General features: G+C 37.9%; 1 protein-coding gene across 1 annotated transcript; it reads left to right on the top strand.

Annotated features, from left to right (window-relative positions):
* Positions 1–7,573: 7,573 nt before the first annotated feature.
* LOC130879443 (olfactory receptor 52J3-like) lies at positions 7,574–8,509 on the top strand. The gene has a single exon (XM_057777986.1). The coding sequence runs from the start codon at positions 7,574–7,576 to the stop codon at positions 8,507–8,509; it is 936 nt and encodes a 311-aa protein (XP_057633969.1).
* Positions 8,510–16,037: the final 7,528 nt, after the last annotated feature.

Raw genomic sequence — 16,037 nt, 5'->3', positions numbered from 1 at the left:
TTTCTCACATTTTATAGTTCATGAACTCTTTCCCAGGGAATGGTGCAACACCCAGTGGGCAGGATTCCCACATCAATTACCTTAATAAGACAATGCACTACAGACATGCCCACAGCCGGCCTGGGTCAAATAATACCTCACAGGTTATTGAAAATTCTGGCAAGTTGACAATTAAAGGTTACCATGACAAAGGTCAACCATGCTAGCTTTCTTAGATGTAAAACTTGGAATTGTATAAATTTTTTGTTGTATTGAATTGTATTCTTCATCTATGTGTTAAATATTTATGTGCGTGTTACACACATATATACACACAATATTTATATTTATTTTTACATATATAATTCTCATGCTTCAGGAATTTCATATTTTAAATATATTAGTCCTTAAAACATAATCATAAGTCCAAATGATTATTTGTAGCTTGTTCAAAGTAGTAAGCACATACAAAAGTCTGCCAAAATTTTGAATGTCCTAACATGCATATTAGAATGGGGTTGTTGCATGATTTCTAATGGTTCTTATTAATAAAAATCTGGCGTCAGATATTACGCGGGGTGTAAGCTGAAAGATCAGAGAAGCAGAGCAGTTAGCCACTAGTTCATACTGCTACAAAATCCTCAGAGCTAATAGGGTATCCTGGCTCTACAAGCCCTTAGAATGAATGTTCTGAGGTCCTGTCTCCTCCTGCTTTATATTCCTCTCTCAACCAGCCATATCCCTTCCTGCTCCACCTCACTAGTGTTGGGATTAAAGACTTGTGACTCCCAAGTACTGGGATTAAAGGTGTGAGCCACCACTGCCTGGCTTCTATGGCTAGTGGTTCGCTCCACACTCTGGACTTCAGGCGAGCTTTACTTGCTAGAGCACAAACAAAGTACCATCACAGAGGGATGACAAAGTTAGGTTTTAAAATTCTAGTTTTAAATCACATAAAATCCTTTGTGTGCTGTTATTCAGCCTCTTTACCCTTCTCACTGCCTTTCCCTGTAAAATGGTCCATCAGTGCAGTGCTGAGATCATGTAAAGGGTTCCAAAGAGCCAGAACTTAGCTGTGTGCTGATAAAATTGACTTAATTAGACAAGCCTCATACATAATGATCTGCAGTGCTTTGTGATATGAGTTACAAGTTAAAGCATCAGTGCTTGTACCTGAAGAAAGCAAAGCTTCTCTATGTATATATGTGATATCTGCCTGGGAATCTTTATATCTATCTATAGTGTGTGATGAATGCATGGAAAGGAAGTTTTATGTAAAATTTGCAGGATGACACTCAAAACTGTGATGGGGTAGTTTGTACTAAGTGTCATGTGGTCAGATTGAAACTCTGAAGTAAAAACCCTCAAATGGAGCAGGATTAAGTTAACAAAGAAAAATTCCAACGTCGCAGGGTGGTGGTGGTGCACACCTTTAATTCCAGCACTTGGGAGGCAAAGGACGATGTATCTCTGTGAGTTCAAAACTAGCCTGGTCTACAAGAGTTAGTTTCAGGAAAGTCTCCAAAGCTCTAGAGAAACCTTGTCTCATCTTGAAAAAACATAAATAAACAGATAGATAGATAGATAGATAGATAGATAGATAGATAGATAGATAGATAGATAAATTCAACATTACATGTTAGATAATTTCCCTCAAGTTGGTGGTCATAGATGGAGAATCCCAGTGATCCTAAAAACAGAATATAGACTATTGCCATTGTTTTTATTCTTCTACTAGAACTTGATTGTAAAGATCCATTGCTGGAGATACCACATATTTTTATCACAGTTTGGAGAAACCAAGCAGGCAGTGACTTGGCAACTTCTCTCATCTTGGCTAGCTTATACTGTGTCACAGGTGCTATACAGGCACCTTTGGGAAGAAAAATCATGAACAATTTGCCTCCATTTATGAGCCTTGCAAACTACAATATTGACCAGATTGTCAGTGCACACTCATTGTTGCAGCAGTGATATAAATAATATGGTAGAAATCAATAGCTTTGTGATTTGTAAAGTCCCACCCTTGAGGTATAAATTCATATCTGAAACCCTGATCAGGAACCCACAGCAGTGGTGGTCACATATGCTAGAGCAGAACCCTGGACTGTTATTTTGCTGAATGGAAATAGTGTCAAATACTTATCATTATTCCCATAGAAAAATGAAGCTCTCATCCATTATTTTAGAAGGTTCTTATTACAGCCAAAGAGACTAGATAGATTATGGGACTATGGGAAAATAGAATGCTACTGTTTTGCTAAAGGAATATAATAAAATGACTCCTAACAGTATTCTTCTTCACACATAGATCAGTTACATCAGCAGAGAAGCTTCCTCTTGTAGTAGACAGGAACCAACACAGAGAGCCTCAATTGGACAATGCGTATAGAGTGAGATATTCAATACTAGATGGGATATCTTCATCAAATCCCTCCTTCAGGACTCAGAGAGCTATTAGGAAGAGAAAACAGAAAGATTTCTAAGAGCCAGAGATGATATATGCCAGCAAGGAAATGGTGTCTTCCAGACACAACAGGACTAATGAACATATGGGCTCACAAAGACCATGGCAGTACACACATAGACTGCACAACTTCAACCCAGACAGGGTCCCAGCACAGAGAGGGAGGAGTGGAAATGTGCTCCTACCCCAACCAAGAAGTTATCTGCAGCTGACATGCACTTGCAAAGGAATACTTAGTTTTCTCCAGTGAAGTCTCACTGGATATATTTCCCACACCTAAGAGTAGGTCATACACCCAGCAGTAGATGGCCAACAAAAAATTGACTCAGTGATGTAGTATTTGTAGATTTTGTCTCATATAAACTTATTTGTGCATTTTTGCTTGTATATTATGGTTTCTGATTTTGTTTTGGAGTCCTTTCTCTCTCTCTCTCTCTCTCTCTCTCTCTCTCTCTCTCTCTCTCTCTCCACACTCTCCCTTTCTCTATGTGTGTACAATCGTGTGCATGCATGAGCATATGTGTTTGTGTGTTTCTTGTGTTTTTTCCCGTTCTTGAATTCTGATTTGTTTATTTTTCTGTGTATTTCTAAAGGGATAGAGAAAGGAGACATGGAGTTGGGTGGTGTGCCTATTTGTCTGCCCCTTGCCCACCTACTGCTAACATGGCTAGCGGTCAGGGACGCTCAGGGGACCAGCCACCATTGGAGACCTGCTGTGTGGTGTGCCCAGGTTCTGCCCAGGACTGACTGCTCTCAGGACCCACTGCCCCCTGCCTGCCAGGCAGCCCTGCAAATCCATTAAAAGCACCCCTGGTTGGCTGACATGTGTCTAGGGGTGACATTTATCCTGGTGAATGTGTGCTGGTAGGTGCTCCTATCTTGAATTTCCTTTGGATTGTCTGTTCCTGGGCAGTCTCAGTTTGTGGTCTTTCCTGCAACCAGGTTTTGTTTCAGGGTAAACTACTAAGACTCAGGTCTCCCTTAAGCTTATCACAGCTAGGCCCAACACTGGTAGGTGATAATGGTTGGAAGAACTTCCTTTGGGTGATCTGTTTCTCATGGCTGGCTCTATACTGGCATTATACTAGTGCCAGGCCCTGTTTATGTGGTGATAGAGACTGAACCCGGATCTTCACCAATGCAAGATTATCTTCCAAATAAGCTATATCCTCAGCCCCAAATGAGTAGATTCTAAAAGCATTTAGCATGTAAGTGAATTGAATTGGGAAGGTTTTTCTAACCTAATTACTTTGTTAATAAATAAATGAGTGTAAATTGGTAGGTTATTTGTGACAATTAATTTTAATATTATATAATAACTAAAAATATTTTTAATCATTATCTTGGCTAATATTCCTTAGGTAGCAAATAAAAGTAATAAGGTTTACATTTATTTGAACTATAGCAAAATATTATGTGACAATAAATCTATTGCAAGACAGGTTTCAAAATTGGTTATTTTAGAGGCTTTAGTTTCCCTACAATCTTTCTGCTACCATTCTGCCAAGGACCTTGAGTATTAGCCTCAGCACCCGAACAGGGTCCAGCTAAGATTTGCCATAGCGGGCAATACCCTGCTAATTAGATCTGATGGTAAACAAAATAAATCAACTCACATATGCTACTGCTACATGTTCTTTATCCCTTAGAGCGAGTAAACTGAGAAAAGAAGGAGGAGGAGGAAGAGGAGGAAGAGGAGGAAGAAGAAGAGGAAGAGAAGGAGGAGAAGGAAAAGGAGGGAAAAGGGATGATCTCCCCCAGGTCACTAGGTTTACAGAAGCGGTTAAAAAATTCCACAGGACAAACAATGATATCACATACATTTTAAAATCACAAAGAGGGCAGCACTCCAGAATAGGTGACACCACCCAGGAAAGAGTCAGCATCCAAGGAGAAATTCCTGACATTCCAAACCATTAGATAGAGTTAGTAAGCATCCTTGAACCAAGAATTCACCCACACCCAGACTGTTTGTCTGGTAAGATTTTCCTATCCTTTTGAAATTCCTAAGTGGTCTGTTAGCAAAGGTAATTTTGGAATGTTGACTCTATGTAAATTTGACTGTTAGAACAAAGAATGAATGTTCTTGCTCTAAGGTCTCCTGGTGTGTGTGTGTGTGTGTGTGTGTATGTGTGGCGGGGAGGGGGTGGGGGGGAGGTAGGTGGGGTGGGGGGATGGACCAGTCACTCGTCATTCCAATGCCTGTGCAGGAGAAGTCACACTGTTGAAGTATTTTGTGAATAAGCCCCATTTTGAAGGGAGGGGTCATGGCTTCACAAGGTTTTTACATATTTGACAGTGACTTTTCCAAAAACCAAGTGTTCCCGCAGCTCTGCAGAAAGGGTTGCTTCACATGGATGTGCACATATGCACTTCCTGTGGGTTGGTCTGATAGATCTGTCTGTTGTACATTCACTGTACAGTCTCGTGGGCTCCAACTGTATTATCCTGTGTTTAAGTCAGTAAGCTTAGCCTGTCTGGAGAAGAGATGAGAGTCCTTGGATGACTTGGGATCCAGGATGTCTGCGTGAATGTTGGGGAGGATGAAGATGTGGATGTGAAAAGTGAGATGTGAATTGTTAATATCTTGACATAATTGTGATTTCTCAGAAAATGAGAATCAAAATGTTTCTAGGAAGTCTCTTCTTACATAGATACTCTGTGGCAGTTTGTTGTACCTCTCATTTCCAAGCTTCAATGTGTGTGTTTGGAGAGAAGGAGATGGGGCGACTTTCCAATCAACATCAAGCTACCTGGCCCTGAGGAAGAAAATGCAGTCTTTCCCAAGAGACTCTGAGGAGATCATCCTGAGAGATGAAACAGGTTTGAGCTGATGTTAACTTTAGACAGCCACCAGGGACTCCACGTGATGCTATTATAAAGATCTTGTCCTTTTAGGAAACACACAAAAGGTCTCTAGACCCACCCCAGCTGGAGGTGAGCTTCCCGTGAAATATGCCATAGACAAGATATTGATTAGACTCCTCTCCAATGGTTTAGAAACCCTATGCAACTGAACTTAGTAAAATGACAGTCTCTAATTTATATTAGAGAGAGATCCAGCCTCATATCTTTACTGGAACACGCCGGGGCACTTGTGTTTTCAAATTGTCATCTGCAGAGGAAATTTAATTACTGTTATAAATAATGACATCCACTCCCAGTAATATATAGCAATATCCATTCCTAATGATGATGACGATGACTGTTTATTAGCTTATGGAATAAAGGCTTTCAGAGAATCAGTGTCAAATGCAGACTTAGGAATCTGCTTATATAGAGGACTGGGGTAGGGGGTGTAGAGATTCCAGAAAGATTGTGTATGAGGAATTATTTACCAGAAGGGAGATATTAAAAATAGTAACAAATTGTTCTCAAGACTGAATTTTGCGCTCATTTTTGTGGATACCTTTAGAGTTGAGTTATTTTTTCTCTCTCTCCCTCCCTTGGCCTCATCTCCTTTCTTCTTCTTCTAAACTTTTACTTTCTCCTTTATTTCTATGACCCTCCATATCATCTGCTTTTTATTTTAGTCCTATACTTCTTTTCTTTCCAAAGATAGAGGGAACGAGAGAGGGGCATTTGAGGTGGGAGAAGGAGGAGGAGGGGAAGGAGGAAGAGGGGAAGAATACTGTGTGGTGTAAGGAAGCACAAGCAGGGGGGTCTGCAGCCCTGTGTTGAACAACTTTACTTCGCTGTGCTTGCCTCCTCCTGCTGTCTTCACTGTGGCAAATCTTTTGCCCATGTGCAGTGAAGGGGAAAACTGCAGGATATCCTGGTCTATGTCTTCGAATTTCACAAAATATTGAGTATGTGGGCTTTATTCAACTTCTTGCAACCAGGATATGTATTTACTCCTGCAGACGAGATGATTCTGAGCTGCCATGGTCACAGGTTTGTGCCACTGCTTAAGCTCAGCTCTGTGTGGGTGTATGTGAGTTACATCGGGAGGATGAGCTAATGAAAAACAAGTATTCATTAGGGAACAGATTTTCTAAATATGCATCATTGTTGACACTGAACAAACAAGTTTTAAGAACCCACTAGATTTTCTGTTGTTTCATGTGTCTAGTCACACCAATATGCTTCCACACACTGCAGATTCTTTATGCAATGATTATGTCTGACTTTCTGTGATTATTTTGATGTACTAAACTAACGCATTTTTTCATAGAAAGAGGACTGAGATTATAATATAAACAAAAACTTCATGTATTTGAAATTAAACGTCAGGATTTATATGAGGCTTTTGTGAAATATTAAAATAATGTTTGAAACCTTGGAGAGGAAGCTGCTATAAATGATGACCTTTCAGTTCGAGTCATAGATTGGATTTTAAACTCATATTTTGAAGCACAAAACATTGGAAAGAAATGAAAGCAAAGAGACTAGTGAGAAGGGTGGGGTGAGAAAAGAGAGAGTAGGGAGATGTTCTGGGGCAATATACTCAGCTTGCTATATGTACTGGACTGGAAATCTCCTGTAATATATTACTATTAGCAATGAATATAGAAATGGAAATTTTAAAAATAATAAAATAAAAATAATAGTTACATTCCAAGTAGCAACAGAATTGTCATTGAAAAATATTTCTGTGGTACATAGGAATAGTCAAATTACACTCAGATTTACAAATAAGCAAACCAATCCAAAACCACATCAAACAAACAAACAAAACCTTACCACTACACATCCCCAATTTACCGAAGATGCTGATAGAGTGGCTACAGAGTTAAAAGGAAGGGGACAACTTTTAACTTCTGGGTCAAAAGGGAAGTACAAGTTGTGTCCAATTCAACAATGGTTTAGCTTGCAAAGTAGGTAATTTCTGAATGCAAGCATCCTCCTTCATCTGCAAGAAATCTGTCCAAGCACAGCAGTGGTTGCCCAAAACAACAGATAGAACCAAATGTTTATTAGCCTGTGCTGTTTTCTATATGTAAATATCTATATTAACTTATAGACTAGCAAAATTAATAATAAACTACTAATAGAATACAGATGGCAACATACTATAATAAAAGTTATGAGAAATTAGAAAAAAATATTCACAGAGATGTTGTAAGCTAAGAGTATCTGACTCCTAGTTTTTCTTCTAGAGTTACTACTTCCCTCGTCAATGGCAAGATGCTCCACACCAACTTTTCCACTTTCCATCCAGACACCTTCTATCTTGTAGGCATTCCTGGACTTGAGAGTGTCCATGGATGGATTTCCATGCCCTTTTGCTGTATCTACTTAATGGCTTTGCTGGGGAATACCACAATTCTATGGGTCATCTGGATAGACCGTACTCTAAGAGATCCTATGTTCTACTTTCTAGCCATCTTATCTGCCATTGATGTAGCACTCTCCACATCCTCAGTACCTCGGATGCTAGGTATCTTTTGGTTTGATGCACATGAAATTGGTTTTGGAAACTGTGTAGCTCAGATGTTTCTGATACATACCTTCACAGGAATGGAGTCTGCAGTCTTGCTGGCAATGGCATTTGACCGCTATGCTGCTATTTGTGTGCCACTCCGCTATACAACCATTCTGACACCCCGGATGCTGGTAGGCATTGGTGTGGGTATTGTGATGCGCCCAGTTCTGCTCATGCTTCCCATTCTATACCTAACCCACCGTCTGCCCTTCTGTGAAGCCCGGGTTATCGCCCACTCCTACTGTGAACACATGGGCATTGCTAAGTTGGCCTGTGCCAGCATTCGCATCAATGGCATTTATGGACTTTTTGTAGCCTCTTTCCTTGTTTTGGATGTGGCTTTGGTTGGAATCTCCTATACTTACATTCTCCGTGCTGTTTTTCGCCTCCCTTCTAAAGATGCACGACAAAAGGCCTTGGGCACTTGTGGCTCCCATATTGGGGTCATGTGTGTTTTTTACACACCCTCCCTCTTCTCCTTCCTCACTCACCGGTTTGGAAAAAACATCCCTCGCTATGCCCATATTCTTGTTGCCAACCTCTATGTGGTCATCCCACCAGCCCTCAATCCTGTAATCTATGGGGTACGAACCAAGCAGATCCGTGAGCGTGTGGTGCACACTTTCACTTCCAAGTAAGGGGCTGCATTTCTTTAGTTCTAAAGGTTGAAAATATGGCCCAAGTTGTCAATTTTGACACTACTCTAGATTGTCATTAGAAGGGAACCTTACTGAAGGTGATTCTGTAGTGACTAAAGGAACAGGCATAGCAGAATGTTTAGGGGTCTTGAATTCTTAGTGTTCAGTGTTATGTTATTCTCCTTAGAGAATTCCACTACTGGGGGGAAAAAGAGAAAACCCCATTAGTCTTTAATACAGAGACCATGTGAGTCTCTGTGACTCTTTGAGAATAATATAATATTCTGCTTAGAAATAATTACTTGACTATAACATCCTTGATTTTCTGTGATAAAATGAATAAATTCAAATAAAAATAAGAACCCTTTTTCTGTTTTTCTCATACATAACTTTAATATGTTGAATGGATCTGAGATTATCACTGAGATATTAAGTTTTATAAATGTATTTGTTTAGTTTACACCAATATCTGTAGGCACCACGTGTCCTCACTTGGGTGCTACCTCTTTGTGAGGAAGTATGAAGTGTACCCAGTATTTACATTAAAGTGTATAAATAATGTTTATAAGAAAAATTGAATGCAAAGGTTTTTAAGAGCAGCATTTTATGACTGAACCTTTGTAGCAGTGAGAGAATTTAATGTACAAAATAAAATTTCAGTTTCGCCAACATTAACTGTAGTTATCTGGGTATTCTTCCAAATACCTCGCATCGTACTCAAGGAGATAATTTCTCCAGAACTTCTGAGTTACAAACATTTTTTATTATTAATCATGATTTTCTGTTGACAGAAGATAATGTATACAGAAAAGAATAATGAAATATAAAAAAGTGTTGCTCCTCAGGGGTCTAGAACTAATTTTCAGGTGGCAAGTTGTCATAAGTTGACAATCACCTTTGCAGTCATATGCCATTACTAAATGGACTAAGAAAATACCCAGTGCTTACAAATACAGAAGATTAATTATCTTGTGTTTTCATGAACTAGAGTTCATTATAGTGTCTGGAACTAATTGATGAAGGTTAGAAGAAAAGATTATCTAAATATTGTCATTCAAAGATTGTGTTTCCTATATTCTTTTAAAGTTGATGGAATTAAGTTCTTAAGTAAAAAACAGCTGTGGTGGTGTATGACTTTAATTGCAACACTTGGGAGGCAGAGGCAGGTAGATCTCTGTAAGTCTACAAAGCTAGTTTCAGGGTATCCAGGGATGCACAGTGAGAACATAGCCAGAAATTATGCAGAGAATGAGTGACCTTGGAACATTCAGTCCTAAACAGAATGTCTCCATCAACTCCCTCCCCTCAGAACTCAAGGAATTCAGAGACAAAAAGAGTTTAAGAGTCAGAGGGGTTGGAGGACTTCAAGAAAACCAGATTCTCTGAATCAACAGAGTCAATGAACATATGAATTCACAGAAACCAAGGCAACATGCCCAGGATCTATACTGGTCTGCATCAGATGCAACCACAGAGCAGAAAGGAGAAGTGGGCACATCCCAAACCTGGAAGCTATTTCCAGTTTATAGACCCTTGTAAATTGCTGGGCAATAGACAGCTAACAAGAAAAGATTCAATGATGTCTTTGAAGGTCCTCGTCTCATATCATTTCAGGGTCTTCTCTATCTATTATCTATCTATCTATCTATCTATCTATCTATCTATCTATCTATCTATCATCTATCTATCTATCTATATCTATGTAATCTTTTAAATATTTTTTTTATCACATAGGTCCTTTGCATATATATAAACAGCTTCCAGTTTAGTGTTTTTATGGCATTCCTGAGTATTAAACAAGTAGATTTCTGTTTATGGTGCCTCCTTTGTGCTCTTTTCCTTCTGTTTTATGTAATTTCTATTCACCACTTTCTATTTTATTTTATCTTGTTATAGATTATTATTTTAGAAAACAAAAACAGCACTAAATAAAATTCAAAAACAACAATGCCCCCCCCCCCCAAATTTGTAAGTGATATCATGAAAAAAGCAAAATTGTGACTTATTAACTAGGGGAAATATGTGTCACTAATATGTCTGAACATGGTGCTGCTTTTGATTACATAAAATAGTTTTTGAACAAAGCAACTAAAAGACAATAAACTCAGCTAAGAACAGCAAAGGATTTTAAATCTTTCGTAAAGAAGATATTCAAATTTCAAAGAATTTGTTGTCAGGGAAATGAAAATCAAGAGCTAAGGCAACATTATTTTATATCAACCATCAATGGTATAGTGAGAGAAAAATCACCACAAGCTGTGTGGAAAATGTTTCTTGGATTCCTCAGATATGGCTCATGAAGTGTTGGTGGCACAGTGATTTTGATATCCTGACTTAGGATTCTGTATCTAGCCACAAATTAAGTAGGTAAATAATACACATTTTCAGTCCAAATTCAAAGGAGGATCAGTAATAAAGTTAGGTTGAAATATGGTATTAAATGAAGTAAACATAATCTTTAGCTTGGAGAAGAATAAAGCATACAAAGTGAATTCAGCAGCAGTTTGACTACTTGTTCTCAGTCACGTTATCTTGAGAATGTACAGTGTATTCACAAGCAATGCTTCAGTCAAGAGAGGCAAAAGTAGGGGATTTTAGAAGATAAAATACAATTTATATGCTAATCTGGATGAGTGATATTATTTGTGAGTTTATTGTAGCAAAGTGATTTTAAACTGAAAAAAGCGAAGAAATACTAAAATGATTTCAAAGTTACAGAAATTCCAGTCACGTGGACTTCACACTGTTATACACCAAATTATCACAGAACAAATGCAGACTTTTCTTCCTTCCTTGATACAACCTGCTAAATTTTATGAGAGAGCGTTTTACTGAGTCAAGTACACACCGCATGTCAGAGGGACAGCACCCACAGGATGGAGAGCCCTCACCATGAACAAACTTTCTGGAATGTGTTTCAACCAGAAGAGGTCATGGAATGGAACATCCCTTTGGAATAGTCAAAAAGAACTGCAATTGAAATCTTAACCAGAATAAGTTCTTTGTGCATATATTATATCAGAAACCTAGTTTTGATAGCATTTGGGACTAAGTTTTACCTGTCTGGTGTGCTTTCTTAGCTATTTAGAAATGTAATCAGTGATAACAGAGACAGGAAAATACTGTTGCACAATCATGGACTTAGAGGTCTTCCTGTGAGAACAGATTTACTAGGCAAGGGTTCCACTATTAAACTATATGCCAGTGTTGAGAGAAGACGAACAACATTATTCCCCAAAAGTACATCCACATGCTTTTGAGGCAAAGTGATGAAAAAAAATGGAAAGTTTTCATAAAATATGATGACCTGTCACTCTTCAAGATGTTAAGACATTTGAAGATGTTTGAAATAAAAGTTTTTGCTTTCACAGAAAATATGTCTAATAAGAAAATATGGCATAGAACCCATAATGATTAAAAATAATAATGAAGTGATTGTAATTTTCATCCATACTGTGCCATATTATATGCAAATATTTAATAATTATTATTTTATTTAAGAAACTTTGTTCATTTATTTTATATACCATCCAATTTTTCCTCCATCTTCTCCTCTTGTCCCCTCCCCTTTCACACCTAACCCCCTCCCTATCCTCTTCTTCTCCATCTCTATTCAGAAAGAAACAAGCAAATATGTAATTATTAATTGTGACAGACACAATTGGAAATTTATTAAAAACTGAAATATTGAGTTTGAAAATCTACCCATTGTTTAGAATCTGGTAGTAGAGAGCATGAGAATATTTGATGTCAGTAATAGCTAATAAAAAGAATACAACTTAGAGAGTTTAACACAGTTTTTGGCTGTTTGTGGGTGGCTTGTTGCAAAGAAATTTTCCTGACTCAGCAGCAGGAAAAAACTGGCTGTTTTAAAATGCTGGCTTTCTGGTCTGTGCGGCCATTGCGATCTCTGTCTGGTTCCTGCGGGAGACAGAGCTTTTGAATGGAGCATTTGGAGTAAAGTGCTATGGCTTGCTTGATGGCAATGTGGACTGCTGTGTGCCTGGAACTGTGCATGGCTCAGGGGCACCAAATGGCTTTGAGGCAGGAGCAGCTCAGCTGTGCTGGTCTCAGGCAGGAACTACCGTAATTACCATAATAACAGCACAGTTAAGGTTTAGGCTGGGCAGGACACAGGTGGTACCATATTACCCCTACATGGTGCAACTTAAGTTTTTAAGAAGTGCTCCTGGATAGTAAAAAATTACAGATTCACAATAGGACAGATTCAGACATAAAAGACCTCTATGAATCACAATGTTGGATGAGTGTATGTAGGCTTGGGAGAGAGAAGAAAAAGAATATAGAGAATGCCTTAAAAAAAAAGGTAAAGTCTTTAAAGAGACAGAGTACAGATAGTTAAAGATTAAAAGAAATAAAGAAAAATAAGCCACATAAAAATGGAAAATTCACAAAGAGTCTGGCTTCATTGTATTATTGTGTTTTCTTTGAATCTTTTGATTGTAAAGGAGCTAAGTACAGAGAGACATTTCATTACATGGGCTGCCAAGCTAAACCAGAATGGATATAAGGGTATTATGATTTCAGAATTTGGGTCTAAGGATATGATGCTTTGGAAAGGTCTTCTTTTGTTTTCACAAAGGACGAGACCCTGTGGATTGCTTCTATCCCAATATGGTATGATAGACCACGCCCTCCTGAAAGGTTGATGTGAACACCCTCAAAAAATCACTTCACTCAACTGCCCACTGAGATGAACCCGGTAGACAGGTTATCCCATAAAAGACCTGAATAACAGCGCCCCCATTCAGCAGGAAGCAGTTTGGAGAGAAAAAAACTGCGCCCATGTTCCCAAATATTGTTTATAAATGTTCTTTTACATTTAAAGGGGAATATAATAGAGATATGAATAATTTGCATAGGTATAAATTTTGCCTTATTGATAGAAATTTAAGGTCAATTTTGTTATATATATATATATGTATTTCTGATATTGATTAAGGTATTGTGATTGTGTAGCTTATTTAAGAATGTAATATATAATTAGGAAATATAAGTTGTTAATGGATAATCATCGATAATAGTCAAGCTTGTAGTCATGTTAGTTAGATTTTCTAGATATATAGAGATATATTTCAGTTAGATAGGGATCCTTTATATCTTTCAAAGACTGCAGAATATGGCATTTAAAATGTTTTAATAACTTAGGGCTTTTCATGACAATGAGACACATCTGCTCCTGGCAGCAGCAATCTACTTCAAGTGAAAGATGGGCATTGAAGAAGCTCCTTATGGAGTTTGATAGCCATTTGGGCAAGAAAACTGCTCTTGCCTGGACTATTGTATAAACTGGACACAGAGAACCCGCAGAGAGAGAGGATTACTGAACTTGCCTAAAGGTGAGATGGTCTTTCGGGGTTCCTGATTCATGAAAGAGTCTGTGAGACATTCTGCAGAACACAGCAGAAAATGACTGGACTGTCTTTGAAATTTCCTGCTTCATGGAAGAGTCTGCTGGATACTATGGACCTGAAGGTCGAAGAAGGATGCCCCAACGGTACAGAGGAACTTTGGGTGACTGTCCAGGCAGCGAGATGTCTCTGTCATTTCTAGAGTTTTGGATTTCTTGTTTGCTTAGGTAATATTATATCCTTCTGGAGTCTTTGATGGAGTTGAAGAATGGTTAGTTATAGTTATAGTTTTCCTTAGTTATGATACAAGATAAAATAGATATAAATATTGTAACTGTAATTCTTGCTTGATAACTGTTTTGTTATATGTAATCTTACTATGTTAAAGTGAAAGCTTTTCTTTTTGTTTAAACAGAAAAAGGGGAAATGATGTGGGATTCTTCTGTTTTGTGTTAATTTCATTGGTTAAATAAAGAGACTGCCTTGGCCCTTTAATAGGACAGAAAATTAGGTAGGCGGAGTAAACAGAACAGAATGCTGGGAGAAAGAAGCCGAGTCAGGCAGTCGCCATGATTCTCCTACTCCAGAATGATGCAGGTTAAGATCTTTCCTGCTAAGCCAACTTGTGGTGCTACACAGAATATTAGAAATGGGTTAGATCAATATGTAAGAGCTAGGCAATAAGAGGTTAAAAGGAATGGGCCAAGCACTGTTTAAAAGAATACAGTTTCCATGTAAATATTTTAGGTGTAAAGCTAGCCGGGTGGCAGGAAGTGGCCTGCTGCTCCCCACTACAACTATGATGTATTTTGCCTTCAGCATGATATAGTACATTAGAAGCGAAAAAAAAATGGGAGTATGATTTTAACATGCAGGCTGCCATACTTAAAATTATCACTGTTTTAAATTGTGAAAAGGAAACAAAATTGCTTTTTACAGACATTATTGTAGATATGGAAATAAGTTAGCAATGAGATAAAAATCTTGTACTTAATATATAATAGTAACCAGATCTTAGGAGACAAATTGAGCTCATAAAAATCTGGTCATTTTTCATATGGCAACAATGAACCAGTGTAATTCAATATAAAAACACAATTTACAAGACCCAGAGAATAGATAGAAGAGCCATGAAATACTGTCTTCTAGTCATGGCATGGCCATTGCACACATGAGCTCACAGCAGTTAAACTGTATAAAACCTGCACATAAAAATCAGGTAAAAATGCCAACATGGAGGGAGGAGAGAGTTAACAAAGCCCTAACCTGGCAGCTGATGACCACTGAGGGTCCCTAAAAATGCTTCTGTGAATACAAGAATACACACATCTATTTGATATAGTGAGTGTAATTCATTAGGGAAGTGGGAATTATAAACCATATGGTAATTATTATACTCGTATACTTTTGAAAAACTGCCACAAAACGTCCACAATGGCTGCACTAATCTACATTTACATTGCACAAGAGGAAGAACCCCTTCTGTATCCCCAGGAACACTTGTTATCTGCCATTATTTTGATATAAGCTCGTCTATAGGGTATATAGTAAAATCTTGGTACTTATTGGTATTTTCCTAATCATTTTTAGGCATACTGATAGTTATAAACGTATACTCGTAAGACATTTCAGTATCCCCCTTTGATGAATACTTGTTGAGGTCTTTGGCTATTTGGTCATTAATTAATTGATTGGTTAATTAATTATATTGGTATAATAAATCATAATTAATAATTAAATAATTAATAAATCCAATATTTATGTTGGTTAATTAATTAATAGTTAAAATATTAATTATAATATTTGGACTTTAAGTTCTGAAGGTTAAATATGAGTAAGTAAGTGGGAATCAGTTAGGACAATTGTTGGAAAGCTGGAAAGGGCATATGGAACTGAACAGAAAGTGACTTTAAGGCAGAGATAGGGTAATAGAAACCAATAGATATAAAAAAAGAGAAAGGGAAAATTAATGAGACAGAAATGTTTGATGGGGATAGCGAAGGCAAGGAGTGCATCAGAACTGAATGTGTACAAATGCTCTGTTGTAAAGGCGTAAACGAATGCAGACAGATTGTAAAAATATATACAGCTTTAATGGGGAAATAGACTTACAGAACCACTGTTCCTGCGAAGACCAGGAAAGCAGAAGCAAGCAC

This window comes from Chionomys nivalis, chromosome 8 (genome assembly GCF_950005125.1).
Source record: "Chionomys nivalis chromosome 8, mChiNiv1.1, whole genome shotgun sequence".
In the NCBI taxonomy this organism is placed as follows: domain Eukaryota; kingdom Metazoa; phylum Chordata; class Mammalia; order Rodentia; family Cricetidae; genus Chionomys; species Chionomys nivalis.
Note: the sequence above shows the minus strand (reverse complement) of the source record. Positions and strands in the feature narration are given on the sequence as shown.